This window comes from Medicago truncatula, chromosome 4 (assembly GCF_003473485.1).
Source record: "Medicago truncatula cultivar Jemalong A17 chromosome 4, MtrunA17r5.0-ANR, whole genome shotgun sequence".
Taxonomy (NCBI): Eukaryota; Viridiplantae; Streptophyta; class Magnoliopsida; order Fabales; family Fabaceae; genus Medicago; species Medicago truncatula.
Genome location: NC_053045.1, coordinates 57,835,723 through 57,849,348, shown reverse-complemented (window position 1 = coordinate 57,849,348; position 13,626 = coordinate 57,835,723). Strand labels below are relative to the sequence as shown.

The 13,626-nt window shown below is 32.6% G+C and overlaps 1 protein-coding gene across 2 annotated transcripts; it reads left to right on the top strand.

The window, feature by feature from the left end:
* Positions 1–9,466: 9,466 nt before the first annotated feature.
* LOC11422872 (cullin-1) lies at positions 9,467–12,960 on the top strand. 2 transcript variants are annotated; one of them, XM_024782839.2, is made up of 6 exons: positions 9,467–9,591; positions 9,708–9,868; positions 10,579–10,678; positions 11,851–12,036; positions 12,156–12,203; positions 12,542–12,960. In XM_024782839.2, the coding sequence occupies exons 2-6, from the start codon at positions 9,738–9,740 to the stop codon at positions 12,695–12,697; spliced, it is 621 nt and encodes a 206-aa protein (XP_024638607.1). In that variant the 5' UTR covers positions 9,467–9,591; positions 9,708–9,737; the 3' UTR covers positions 12,698–12,960. The 2 variants fall into 2 exon arrangements, with proteins under 2 accessions (XP_024638607.1, XP_003609676.1); XM_003609628.4 differs by lacking the exon at positions 9,467–9,591 and having other exon boundaries at positions 9,607–9,868.
* Positions 12,961–13,626: the final 666 nt, after the last annotated feature.

Here is a 13,626-nt window from a genome sequence, read left to right as displayed (position 1 = left end):
TCACTGCTGCTCTTCTATTAAGGAAGAGGTAATTAAACGAGATTATGATTTTTTGCATTCACTAAATGAGATTGTGATGTTAAGGCGTCTACGTTTAAACTCATGAACGTTTTTATGGTTAATACTTGGTATGTATCTAATTATGTTTGTTATGAATTTTTGTAGGATGGTTGAGAACGATGATTCTCCATCACCGGGCATTTCTAAAATTACGGAGGCATCTAAGGTTAGCGTTGAGGAGGACTTTCTCAATTTGTCCCCGATGACCACCGTTGAAGGCCTTAAGGATTGTGCCGAGGTAAATATAACGTGAATCATATATTTTTGACAAAATGAAGTAAATATAACGTGAATCATATATTTTTGACAAGGATGTTTACATGGTAGGGAGATAAGATTGCAGTATAGAAGAACCAATTATTTATAAATAGACAAAATGAGTACAAACAGAAATGTACTGTATTTTAGGTGCAGGCATCAGTTAACGAGAGACTTATAACTTATATAACTTTGTTGCCTTATTGTTTTGAAACGTCGTGCCCACAATCTTTAATTTTTTTTTTGTTACGATGGTAAACAAATGTTAAATAATATTTTAGTCTTAATTAGATAGATCTCTTTTTCATTAATTGTGTGTGATAGCAATCTCTATTTAATAAATTAAATATTTTCAAGAAAATTAATTATTTATTATATAAATTTCTTCTCTTTTATGAATAAATACGTTTCATAAAACATCTGCCTTGCCTGCATTTATTTGTTCTAATTGTGTATTTGTTGATTTTTTAAAGGAGAAATTTTTTGCGGTGTTTGGGACTGTCAATGTTATTGTTGATGATTCGGATTGGTGGTATACGTCTTGCGTCGTCTGTAACAAAAAGGTGTACCCTGATGAGAAGATGTACTTTTGTTCGAAGTGCAATAAGCATGTGTTGAATGTGACACCCATGTTTCTTTTGTTTTTTAGAACCGGAACATTTGATAATTAATTGATGGGATGATTCAACTTACTTAGTTCAATTGCAGTATTCATGGTCGTTTTTTATTGTGGTTAGGTACATGATCAAGGTTGTTGACCACACTGATTCCGCTACTTTTGTTTTATTTGACCGCGATGCTGCTGAGTTGTTTAAGAAGACTTGTGCTGATATGATTGAATCCCGTGGAATGGTATAAATTTTTTGTTTATGTTGATTAATTATTTATTTATATATGTTGTTTACATTTTTTTGATACATTTTCATGAAGTCAATTGCATATCTGACTTCCTCTCGATGCAACCATGTTTGTTAGGAATTGATGTGTCGGAAGTTCCTAAAGATATCCTTGCTATGGTTGAGAAATCTTACCTGTTCAAAGTCGAGACAAACTTGGGTTCTTCGACTATGTACGAGAAGTCCTATTGGGTTAAGAGAGTTACGGCCGATCCTGTGTTGGTAGAAAAGTTTCAGACCAAATATAAAGATTTGATGGTATTATAGGCTGCATCTATAACTTTTTAATGTTGATTTAAAAAATCCATTTTTTGTTTTACGTATAATTCAAGTAATAGGATTAATGCTGATTTCTACTAACTTTTATTGTAGAAGAATGTCCATGAAGAGGATGTTAGTTTGGTTGATGGTGTCGTTGATGGTGGTGCTCTCAAATCATATATCCAACACTATTGTTCAGGTATATATCGGGTACATAGTACGTTTTAATGATTAGAAATCGTACTGCTCACACTTAAGTTCTACAAAATATACAACATACCAATCGTCCACCTGCAATTATGGTAGTGATGGAAACTGCAGCCTTAACGGGGCAGCCGGATCAAGAGCTTCGGCAATGGCTTGAAAGAAAGCAATAAAAAAAATACTGATATTTTATAGAAAGATAATGGTATCAGCAACTACAGTATAGGCATAGAATCACGATGATGGTCATAACAGAAAGCAAAGTTAATGTCCAATTCAATCAAGGCTACCAAACAAAGTAGACACACCAGAGAGCTTTTCACTATTTTTTTTAGACGACCAATATTATTCTTCGTCAAGAGGGCGTAGGAAACGCCAAGCACTCGCGGAAATGTGAAAATTATTTTGATAAATATTTCTAATGTTTGTGCACTATTCCTTAATTTGCTCATTTTTCCTTTGGAACAAATTTTTTCTGAAATACGTTATTCAACTCAGAGTTTTATGTGACTATAGCTTTCCACTATAGGTATCTTGATTAATTTGTTCACATTTTCTGTTCTTTAATTGACTAATTTTTCACGTTATAGTTTTTTAGTGAGAATTCATGACATCATTTTGTAGCAGTTCCTCCATCTATTTATTTTTGCGTTAAATAAATAATAGCTTGGGAAATCCTTAACAGACAAGCTTATTTTTTTAGTTTGAGTTAAGCTGAAAGAAGCTTTTTCGATTAAGAATTGAGCCGTAACTTTAATATCATTTCTTCCGTTGCATTGCATATATTCTCTTACTATCATTTTTCTTCAGGTGTTAATAATAATTTCGTGACTTTACATTTAATATGCAGATCTGCGTATCGGTGACGATGACTTGAAGAACCTGTGTTTGATTGAAATTGAAATGTTGCTTCAGGAAAACGGACGGTCGCTTACTGACTTCAAATCTATGCCCAGGCCAAATGCAGCAGACATGCCAACTTTCACAAACAAGCTTATCGTTGATGAGCTGAGTTACAACAAAGATGAACTGGGAAAGACACACGCTGATATGTTACTGATGCTGACTGATGAACAAAGATGTGTGCATGACAAGATAATGGAGTCAGTTGGTTCTGACGACAGTGTTTTTTTTCTTATATGGTTGCGGTGGTACGGGAAAAACCTTTATATGGAAAACATTGTCGGCTGCTGTTAGATCGAAGGGGTTAATTGTATTGAATGCTGCATCCAGCGGTATAGCGGCTCTTCTATTACCAGGTGGAAGAACCGCGCACTCGACGCTGACAGTCCCTATTGAGATTAACGAGGCATCATCGCTTAAGATGCAAAAGGATAGTCCTAGGGCAGACCTTGTGCGTGCTGCAAAGTTGATAATTTGGGATGAGGCTCCAATGATGCATCGATGGTGTTTTGAGGCAGTTGACCGATCATTGCGTGATATCATGTCCAAGAATGATCCCCTAAACGCGCTTAAACCTTTCGGTGGAATGACAATAGTTTTAGGTGGTGATTTTAGGCAGATATTGCCTGTTGTTCGAGGAGGAACGAGGCCAGATATTGTTGATGCCTCCGTCAATTCGTTAAAGATATGAGCTTATTGTAATGTGTTGAGGCTTACTGTTAATATGAGATTGGGTGCATCTTCGGTACCTGCAGAACAGAAAGAAATTGCTAATTTTGGCAAGTGGATACTCTCAATTGGACACGGCAACGATGCTTCGGATGAAAATGGTGAAATGAAGGTAGAAATTCCTGAAGATTTGCTGATATCGGACACAACAAATCCTTGATGTCACTTATAGACTTTGTGTATCCCGATCTGAATGATAACCTTGGTGACCAGCTATTTTTCCAAGAAAGGGGAATACTCGCACCAACGCTTGATTCAGTTGAGCATGTTAACGAATTTATGATGTCGCTGATTCCAGGTGAAGAGAAAGAGTATTTAAGCTCTGATTCTGTTTGTAGATCGGGTGAAAATTCTGATGTCCAAAGCGAGTGGTTCACACCGGAATTTCTTAATGGTATTAAGAGCTCTGGAATTCCAAATCACAGGTTGAAACTAAAGGTGGGATGTCCAGTTATGCTGATGAGAAACATAGATCAGGCCATTGGACTGTGTAATGGTACTAGGCTGACAGTTACACATCTAGGGAAGAGCACGATAGCTGCTACCGTAATTACATGAAAAAGGGCAGTTACCAGCGTATTCATTCCCAGGATGAATCTTATTCCGAGTGATCCAGGACTACCCTTCAAATTCAGGTGCAGACAATTTCCATTGACGCTTTGTTTTGCAATGTCAATAAATAAAAGTCAAGGTCAATCTTTATCTCGAGTGGGGGTTTATCTTCCTAAGCCTGTGTTCACGCATGGACAACTCTATGTCGCTGTCTCTCGAGTAACTTCAAGAAAAGGTCTGAAGCTGCTCATCCTGGATGAAGATAATAATGTTTGCAAGGAGACCACAAATGTTGTGTATCGTGAAGTTTTTCAAAAAGTATGATCCTTGGTTATGTTTTAGAATTGTTGTTGCTATAATTTATAAAACCAAAGTTGCCTATTGTTTGGAAGTCGTTTTATTTTTAATTTCTTTGTAAGGCGTACTGGTCATTATAGACATGCAATTTCTATATAAGCAGATCCTCCTGCCATTGACTATTAATTCATGCACTTTTCAGGTTTAACAATCCGCGGAACCTTTTTTATTACATCGTTGTTACCCTAAAATATAATATTTACATTAGACCATTTGTTTTGTAAAAATTAACAACAAACAACAATCGGCGTTTCTGTAGCCCAAACTATATTTATACACACCCGTAAAAAATTAAACGTTTGCATTTACCGACTACATGTATGCATGTGACAATGACTATTATATAAAAAAATACATATTTTTTAGTTTTTATGATTAATAAAATACGTTTTGTCAACAAATATTATTACACAGTACGTCGGCGTATTTTTGCAAGAAAATTACATATGCTAAGTTTAACAATGAGTGCATCTTATACTACAAATAATTAGTACAGGTATAATAATCCAAATATTTTTATCGTTATATGCAATGTTTAGATATTTTAAAATATATACAAAATTAAAATTATATTTTTTTCATATCAAATTTAAATTATAACCACAATTATAACTTTAAGATAACAAAATATAAAATCTATATATATGATCAAAAAAGTTTTTTATTTTTCCGTGCTGGCACGGGTCACTGTACTAGTTAAAAAATGAAATTGAGAAGTTAAATTTAATTAAAAGCATGCAATTATCCCTATAAGCCTCATGAAAAGATGCAATTTAATTAAAACCATGCCCTTGATAGAGTGTGCATTGGAGGTTGTAGATAAAAACTATAGGTGGCATTTAGGGTGGGTGAGGGAAAGAATTTCCCACCATGGAAAAGTAGATTATGCCCATTAGATTAAAGAGGAACATAGATTTTATTATGATCCATCCACACTATATCTTTTTGTCACTTCATCTTCAACCTTGGTATTATCATATCAATCCATGAGACCCACCACCAATCTGTAAAACCTTCAATCTGAAAAACTCTTCCTGTAACCCAGAAATCAAAACTAATCAAACAAACAAAATCAGATTTTGAAAAAGAAAAGATTTTTGGAAACCGATGTATCTCATCGAAAGTGCAAGCAACGAGAAAGTGTTCCAAATTAGGGAACCATGAAGTGGACGGATTTGATTTGGTTAGACTTGAACCCCTCCGTGAACGACGTCGTAAATAGATTCAAACGACGAAGTAAGGCAACATTGGTAGTATTCTCTGCCAAAATCAGTGGAAGATCCTCCAGCCAGTGATAGGACAATGAAAGGTCAAGCGAAGTAATCGATCGGCGAAGTCTGATACCGTCTGCAACCCCTACGCCCGTTGGTGCCACCGAACAAGATGAACATCACGAAGCTCCAGCCAGTGGTTGAAGAGAAGAAGGTGAAGCGTGTGGGGAGGATGAAGGAGAGAGAAAGGGAGGTGGAAGTGTAATTCAGTGTTGAGAGTGCATGATATTAGGGTGCTCTTATTTTGATCTAAGGGTAAAAATAATACTTTTCCATGATGGGGAATTCTTTCCCTCACCCACCCTAAATGCCACCAAAACTATAACAACATGAAAAATGTTTTTATTGACTTTTACCATTGGGAAAAGATAGGTAGACCAATCTTTTGGATACACCCTTTCATACCACTGCTGATGTGGCATAGGAATTTTAGTAGTTTCACACACTTATTTTTCTGCTGCACTAATCTCTGCCCTTAGATTAATCTATTGGCTATGATATAAGATTAAATTAAAAACATAAAACATGGAAAAACCATGTTCAACTCTTTCACTTTTCTTTGTTCTTTCTTCTCCTCGTTTTGCAGAGTTTTAAATTGTGTTGGGTTGATTTAACAAGCTTTACCATCAATAATCAATATCAATATCAAACTCAAAATTTGCATATGTTGCATAATAATCTCAATAGTTAACAAAATGAAACCCCAATTCCAAAAGAATTCCACCACTATCTATGAGAGCGCTCAACTACTGTAAATGGATTGGAACAACAAAAATTTGAGATATATTGCAATAATTTTAATTTTGATGGATATAGTAATAAAGTAGTGATTTTGGGATGTTGATCTCAGATCTCAGTTGGGTTCTGTCGGTGAGCATAAAAGAATTGGTGAAGGAACCGGTGAAGGAAGAGAACCGGTGGAGGTGGTGATGGCGTCGGATCTGGGACGGCCGGTGGTGGTGTTCGATGAGAGAAGAGATGGTGAAGGAAGAGAGAGTGAGCAGCAATAAGAGGGAGACGACGGCGATGACAAGCATGTGGAAGGAGGTCGAACAACGGCGAGGAAACGGAGACACTGGGGAACGGCGACGGCGGCGAGGAGGGCCGAGAACAGTGGTGTGAGAGAGAGAGACGGATCTGATTTTGTTTAGAGATAGAAAATAAAATTAGTTTTTTGTTTGTTTTGTTTTTGAGTTTTTATTTTATTGGCATGACTGAACTCATGTTTTAATTATAAAATATGTCATCCAAAATGGTATAAGGGTGTAGTGCCACCTATTGAGGTATGTGTATAAGGACTCTTTACCATTCATACTCAGGTGCTTTATGAAGACAGATATACACCACACCATCCGTCCGCAAAGTGTAGAAACTAAAATCCAAGCTGTATCTTCAGTTATTTGGTAGATATCATATGTCATGAGTATAAAGTGCATAGTTTACCACATTACACTAAATATGAATTATCTAATAAAACTTGTACGTTATTTCCCAAAAAAAAAAAAAAAAAAAAAAACTTGTACGTATATTATCTCAATATCAAGTTATTAAAATGCAACTTCTATAAATTGTAACTTCTACAGACTATAGCATACCTTATAGTTTGTAACTTCTTAAATTTCTTGTTAAGGAATCAAAATTCACATGTTTGAAGTAAGCGAAAATGTGCTCCACTGTTTTGTGGTGATATTTGACTTACTGCGTACCTTGTAAACATGGTGACTTCATCGGCACTTAATAATCAAATACCTTCATTTTATCCTCTAGGGGTGGGCATGGTTCGGTTAACCATCAAAACCGAACCGAACTGAACCAAATTGATAAAATGGTTCGGGAAAACTGAACCGAACCGTTTAAAGTTTGGAAGTAACCAAACTAAACCTAAGTTATGGTTCGGTTAACCATTTGCTTACCTATTAACCGAACCAAACCGAACCAAAATAAATATTTTTTATCCAATGAATAAAACCACTTTTATTAAAAAAAATAACAAATTAAAATTAAAATCTAGAATAGTTTATTTCTTCAAAACAACTTATCTTATGCAAAACAACTTATTAATATCTCTTTTAAAAAAAACGGCTTATTTTATGCAAAACTTCTCTAAAAAAACAGCTTATTTTAAAACAACTTATTTTATGCAAAAAAAAACTTATTTTTAAAAACAGCTTATTTTTGCAAAACAACTTATTATAAAAAACATCTTATTCAAAAAAGTTTATTTTATGAAAAACAGCTTATTACGATCTCTTTTTAAAAAACAGCTTATTCAAAACAGCTTATTTTATGCAAAACAAGTTATTTTGTGAAAACAGCTTATTTTAAAAAACAACTTATTTTAAAAACTACTTAGTTTGGAACAATATTTAGTTGAATCTAGCACAATGGTGCAATTTAAACTCATAACAAATATTTTGAAGGTTTTAACTAGTGATGTTTGCAGCGGCTTCTTATCTAAAAAGTGGAAACTACAGATGCAGATCATGACAAAGCTAATTAGCTTATACTCAAAGTTTAGCTTGTGAAGTAGCAAAATAAATTTAACGGGCGTGAGCAATGCTTTAATGCACGGAAAGAATTTTATAATTCGATGATCATTACAAAAAATTTGTATTTGTAACTTTACTAAGAATAATTTTTTTAGTTCAACGATATATTTTTACGGTTAAATGACCTATTTGCAACACTTATGGTACATAATCTTTAAATTCTACAATTACTGCAACTGCACATTATAATGCTAATCAAATTGACATACAAAATGACACATTTCATAATAATCATTAAGTTTTGAAACATTATATAATAAGCTGTTTTAAATATAAGCTGTTTTTTATAATAAGTTGTTTTGCTTAAAATAAGCTGTTTTTATAATAAGTTGTTTTGAATAAGCTTTTTTTAAAATAATATGTTTTTTAAAATAAGTTGTTTTGCATAAAATAAGCTGTTTTAAAATAAGTTGTTTTGAATAAGTTGTTTTTAAAATAGATAAGGCTAATGGTTCGGTTTGGTTCGGTTCGGATAATTGTGGTTACTAACGGTTCAGTTCGGTTAATGAATTGTTATCAAAATAATGGTTCGGTTCAAGAATTGGTTAAATGGTTCAGTTAATTCTGATACGGTTCGGTTCGGTTAACCGGTTCGAATTGGTTTTTGGTTATTTTTGCCCACCCCTATTATCCTCCATCAAACTCTTTGTATCTTACGTGTGCCTTTCTAAAGTAATATCGGTCTCAAATGGTTTTACTCCAAATCCTATTACAGTATTACTCAACCCTCTAGCTTTGTGTATTGAGCTTGATCTTCCTATTGCACTTCCAAAACGTATATGGTCAGATAGTAATGGTACATTGTTTATCTCTTTTACGTTATGTTTGTCTTTCTTCACACGTAAACTTTGGGAAATCAAATATGTATTGTATACTACTCGATATAGTTTAATATACTAGCCCCCAAGTACGATTTCATTTTCAAAAGTCATGCAAATATGCAATGCAAAATCTGGTCTTGCTCCAATCTGCATTTTTTTCTTTTCAAATAGCACTGTCTTAGAAATTTTTGGTCTGAAGTTGAACCTCTCAGGCAAAAAAATACCGTTCATCCAGATTGTTATAGTATATTTCCATTCATATAAATAGTTGACATAATTTTTTATGAAGTTAAGACGAGCTTGAAACACTTCATTTTACATACGTGTATTGGTTGCATAAATTCAACTTGAAAAAAATTTGTTTCAGATCATTGCAATTTGAACCGACTTTCAAATTTCTAAATAATCCCTAGTCTCTAGGATACAACCTAAACAAATAAAAAATAACTCAAAATTGTGCTCAACTTCTCCCAATCAAACCCATCTTTAGTGAATAATTATTGTAGCAAACACATCAAAATCCACTGAAAAATTAGACTAATTCCTCATTTCCCTCTTGATTCACATTGATATCACCATCACCAACATAAGACTAATCTATTAAAAAAAATCAATAGAAGACCAAAGGCTAAGTCAAATATTGACTAAAGACTAAGTCAAATAAACTACTAGTATCTAATACCTTCACCAAACGTTCATAGAGTGCCCTCTCTTATTCCATTCACCCAAGGTTCACTCTTCTATTTCTTTTTTTGGTTTTTCACATTTTATTTCTCCATTCTCTTTCCTTATGCTCTTGCAACTTTCTCTTTTGCTCAATTTCTATTTGTAAACATTTGATTGCAGATTTTGGTATTTTTCTCAATTCTCGCCAACATGTCAAACAGTGAGAGAAGGATTATCAGCTTTGAAGAAGGATGGGATTTCATGCAGCAGGGCATCCAAAAGCTTCTAGAAGGCTTGCCCGAGCTTAACATCACTGCTGACGATTACATGACGCTATCTACGTATGTTTCCATTCTTAAAGGAATACATGCTTTTTGTCTGTTTTCTCTTTCCGTTATGATCATTTTTGTTTTCATTGAGTTGATTATTATACATCAATGTTGTCAACTGCAAAAATAACAGTTTATTCAAATTCATCTTACACAACCGTAATTTTGACAATCTTTTATATAAATTGTCTGCTGTGAGAATTGGAGTTTGTCTAAATTCTGCTACGCTAGTTAGAGGTGTTTTCTATGCGGTTTGAATCAGTTTTGCGGGTTTAAATTTTTCAATTTAAAAATAAATTATTCATTTTCAAGTTAACGTTGTTTAATTTGGATTGTTTTTTGAATGTTTAAATTACAATCATAAAAATATTCTGTTAATATAAATGTTATAAAAATATGGTAACGTAATAGGTTAATGCAAAATATAAATATATTGAATTAATATATTTAAATAAACTAAAATGTATTATTAAAAAAATGGAACCAACAAATAATAAATCAATGCAATATATTATACTAATAAAAAATGTATTAAAATATATGCATATGGTTCAAAACTCTTATTCAAACGGTTTTCACAAAGACAAGACATTCAAACATATCCAACAATATTTGATTTTATACGATTTTAATTTAAATCTGTTTGGATTTGAATTATTATTTCACAACACTGTACAGTATTCTTTTTGTCACTGTTTTTCCTTCCTTAAATTGTAATGCAGGACCATTTACGTTATGTGTACTCAAAAGCCTCCTCATGAATATTCCGAACAATTGTATGAAAAGTACAAGGAAACATTTGACGGGTACATCAAATCAACTGTGAGTAACAACACCGTCATTTATATCATATTGAATAAATTACACTCTTCTCCCTTTAAAAATTATAATTCCCTCTTTTCTTATGTTAAAATATACATTTTTCTCCCTTGTAAAGTAAAATTTATACTTCTCTCCCTTATAAGATGTTTGAATTACAACCCCCTCCCTTAATAATTAAATATGATCTACATTTTAATCTATTTAACATAAATAAATATTTTTATGATATATTTTAATTTTGAACCACCTTTTAAGAAGAAATAATTCATTTCTTTATAATTTAAATGTCAATGATAATTAAATTTAAATATTTTGCTATTGATTTTATAATTTAGAGTATAAAATTAACTTTCAAATAACCCTATTTTATTGTCATTCGTAATTTTTTACATATTTTAATTTTATCTTGGGTTGTTTCATATTTTATGATAGGGTTTAAAACTACATGTTAATGAAATTGTGAATAAAAAATAGCGAAAAATATGTATTCAATTTTTTATTATATTAAAATAGACCCGTAATACAATTTTTTTCCGAAGTGTGTTAGATTATTATTATTTTTGCTAAATTATTAGCAATAAAAAAAATTGAGAGAGTAAAGTGTAGATTTTAACGAAAGAGGGGAGGGGAATGTAATTCAAGCTTCTCTTAGGGGAGGGGGCGTAAAGTTTTCTAATATGTTTTGAATAAGAGGGGAGAAGATTGTATATTTTAATATAAGAGGGGAGAGAAGTGTAATTCAAGCATCTTAGAGGGGAGTGTAATTTACACTATCATATTCTTGCATACTGTTAAACATTAATGAATGATTTTGAAATAGCACATAAATGCAATTTGATTAGTGTACCTGATTCATGTAGAAAATAGCTTTAAAGAAATGATAATACTTAATTTTGAGATTTTAAAAATGCTAAAAAGTTATTTGTTTAACAGGAATTTCTCGTACAGTGAGGTTATGTTAAGTTTTATAAACAAAGATGAGATTGAATGGAAATGGATGGAATAAATTGGAGAGGGAAAGGATATAATTAATGGAATAAATATGGAAGGTCAAGACCCGATAGATGGTCAAATCTAATGTGATTTTCTTATCAAAAATAATGTGATTTTCCTATAAACATGAGTTTTTATAGGAAGTATTAACAAAACTAATGTGATTTTCTTATCATTAGGTTCTGCCATCTTTGAGAGAAAAGAAAGATGAACTTTTGTTGAGAGAACTACTTGAAAGATGGTCAAATCACAAAATTATGACCAAGCTCCTCTCAAGAATTTTTCGTTATCTTCATAAATACCATATCCGTAAAAGGGGACTTTCTTCTCTTGAAGAAACTGGCTTCTTATCCTTCTATTACTTGGTTGGTGCTGAGATTCCTTTGAAATATTGCACTGCTGATTTTTTTTTTCCTAATTTGATTTTGGTTTTCTCTTTTCCCCCATTTTTGACTCTGGGATTACTTCACTTTATTTATCTCAGGTATATGATGAGATGCATAGACAAGTAATGGATGCAATATTAGCAATGGTATTTTCTGTTTTCCATTTTTATGTTATTTATAAACAATTTATTTCTCAGTTCATTATTGATGGAAATTGACAAGTCAAAAGATGCTTGACTATCTTTGTCAACTATCTAATACAGGTGACACTTTAATTAGAAAAAAATGATTTCACTAAGCCTTGATTTCTTTAATGATGCTTGATTTTCTCTCATACTGTGCAGTTGAATGATAGTAAAACTAATGATTTAATTATCTTCAAATGCTGCCTTATTGAATCCATAATAGTCATTTGGTTGAATCTGTGATTTTCATTTGATTTTCTCTGTAATATCTCTTTTTATCTTTAATTTCCGATATCCAGATCGATCGGAAACGCGCAGGAGAGCCTATTGATCAAACACTGGTTAATAACGCATTGGCTTTCTACTCCGAGATTGGAGAAAGCACAAGAAAGAACGACCCAAAACACTTTGCAGAAACAATGACTAAAGAATATGCAGCATTCTATACTATGTAGAGGCTTCAAATTGGATAGCAAGTTTTGCAATCTTTAGCAGAAACAATGACTAAAGAATATGCAGCATTCTATAATGTAGAGGCTTCAAATTGGATTAGCAAGATTTGCAATCTTTAAATTGAAAGTAAAAAAAAAAAATTGCTACTTTATTTTCCCTTTTTATAGTAGATACTAAGTGGAACATTGAAAGAATAAAAATGATTGCTACTTTGTTTGATTGTATATATAATTGCACACGATTTTAGACAACAATTTATCTTTCATATCTTGTGCTCTCCTCTACTTCAACTTACAAAAATTAGTTAGGTACATGTATGTAGCTAACTCTACCTTCCACAAACATTTATAAATTGGCTTAAACACACTTTTTACCCCCTATGTTTGCAAAAGTTGCAATTTTAGCCCTTTTTAAAAAAATGGCAAAAGTGGCCCATCATGTTTAGCCCCTTTTGCAAAACTCCAATTTTGACCTCGTCAACGCCATGTGTCAAGCCACTCAGCATAAAAAGTTGCCAGCTGTATATTTTTTAATTTAAAAAATACACACGTGGCATCCAACTCACTCAAGTGAGGTGCCACATGGCATTGACCAAATCAAAATTGGAGTTTTACAAAAGGCGCTAAACATGAGGGATTACTTTTGCCATTTTTTTAAAAGGGGATAAAAATTGCAACTTTTGTAAACTTAAGGGGTAAAAAGTACGTTTAAGCCTTATAAATTTTGTTGCAATAAAACCCCCTCTTTATCTATTACTACAAGGGGCGAGTTTATCTCCCTGATGAAAGCATTCCTCTTAATTAGAGAAAAAGCATGATAACATCATTAAAAACCCTACTCAAGCCTGTACGACCATAAACATTTAAAATCTAACTCACCAACACTAATGACTATTTTACACCTCTCGTATGAAATTTAAACTGTTTTCCAA

Bases quoted from the DNA above. Each gene is read 5' to 3' on its own strand.
- LOC11422872 (XM_024782839.2), top strand. From the start codon at position 9,738: ATGTCAAACAGTGAGAGAAGGATTATCAGCTTTGAAGAAGGATGGGAT. The intron at 12,037-12,155 runs GTTGGTGCTGAG...TATTTATCTCAG, and splicing joins TCTTATCCTTCTATTACTTG to GTATATGATGAGATGCATAG. The intron at 12,204-12,541 runs GTATTTTCTGTT...TCCGATATCCAG, and splicing joins TGGATGCAATATTAGCAATG to ATCGATCGGAAACGCGCAGG.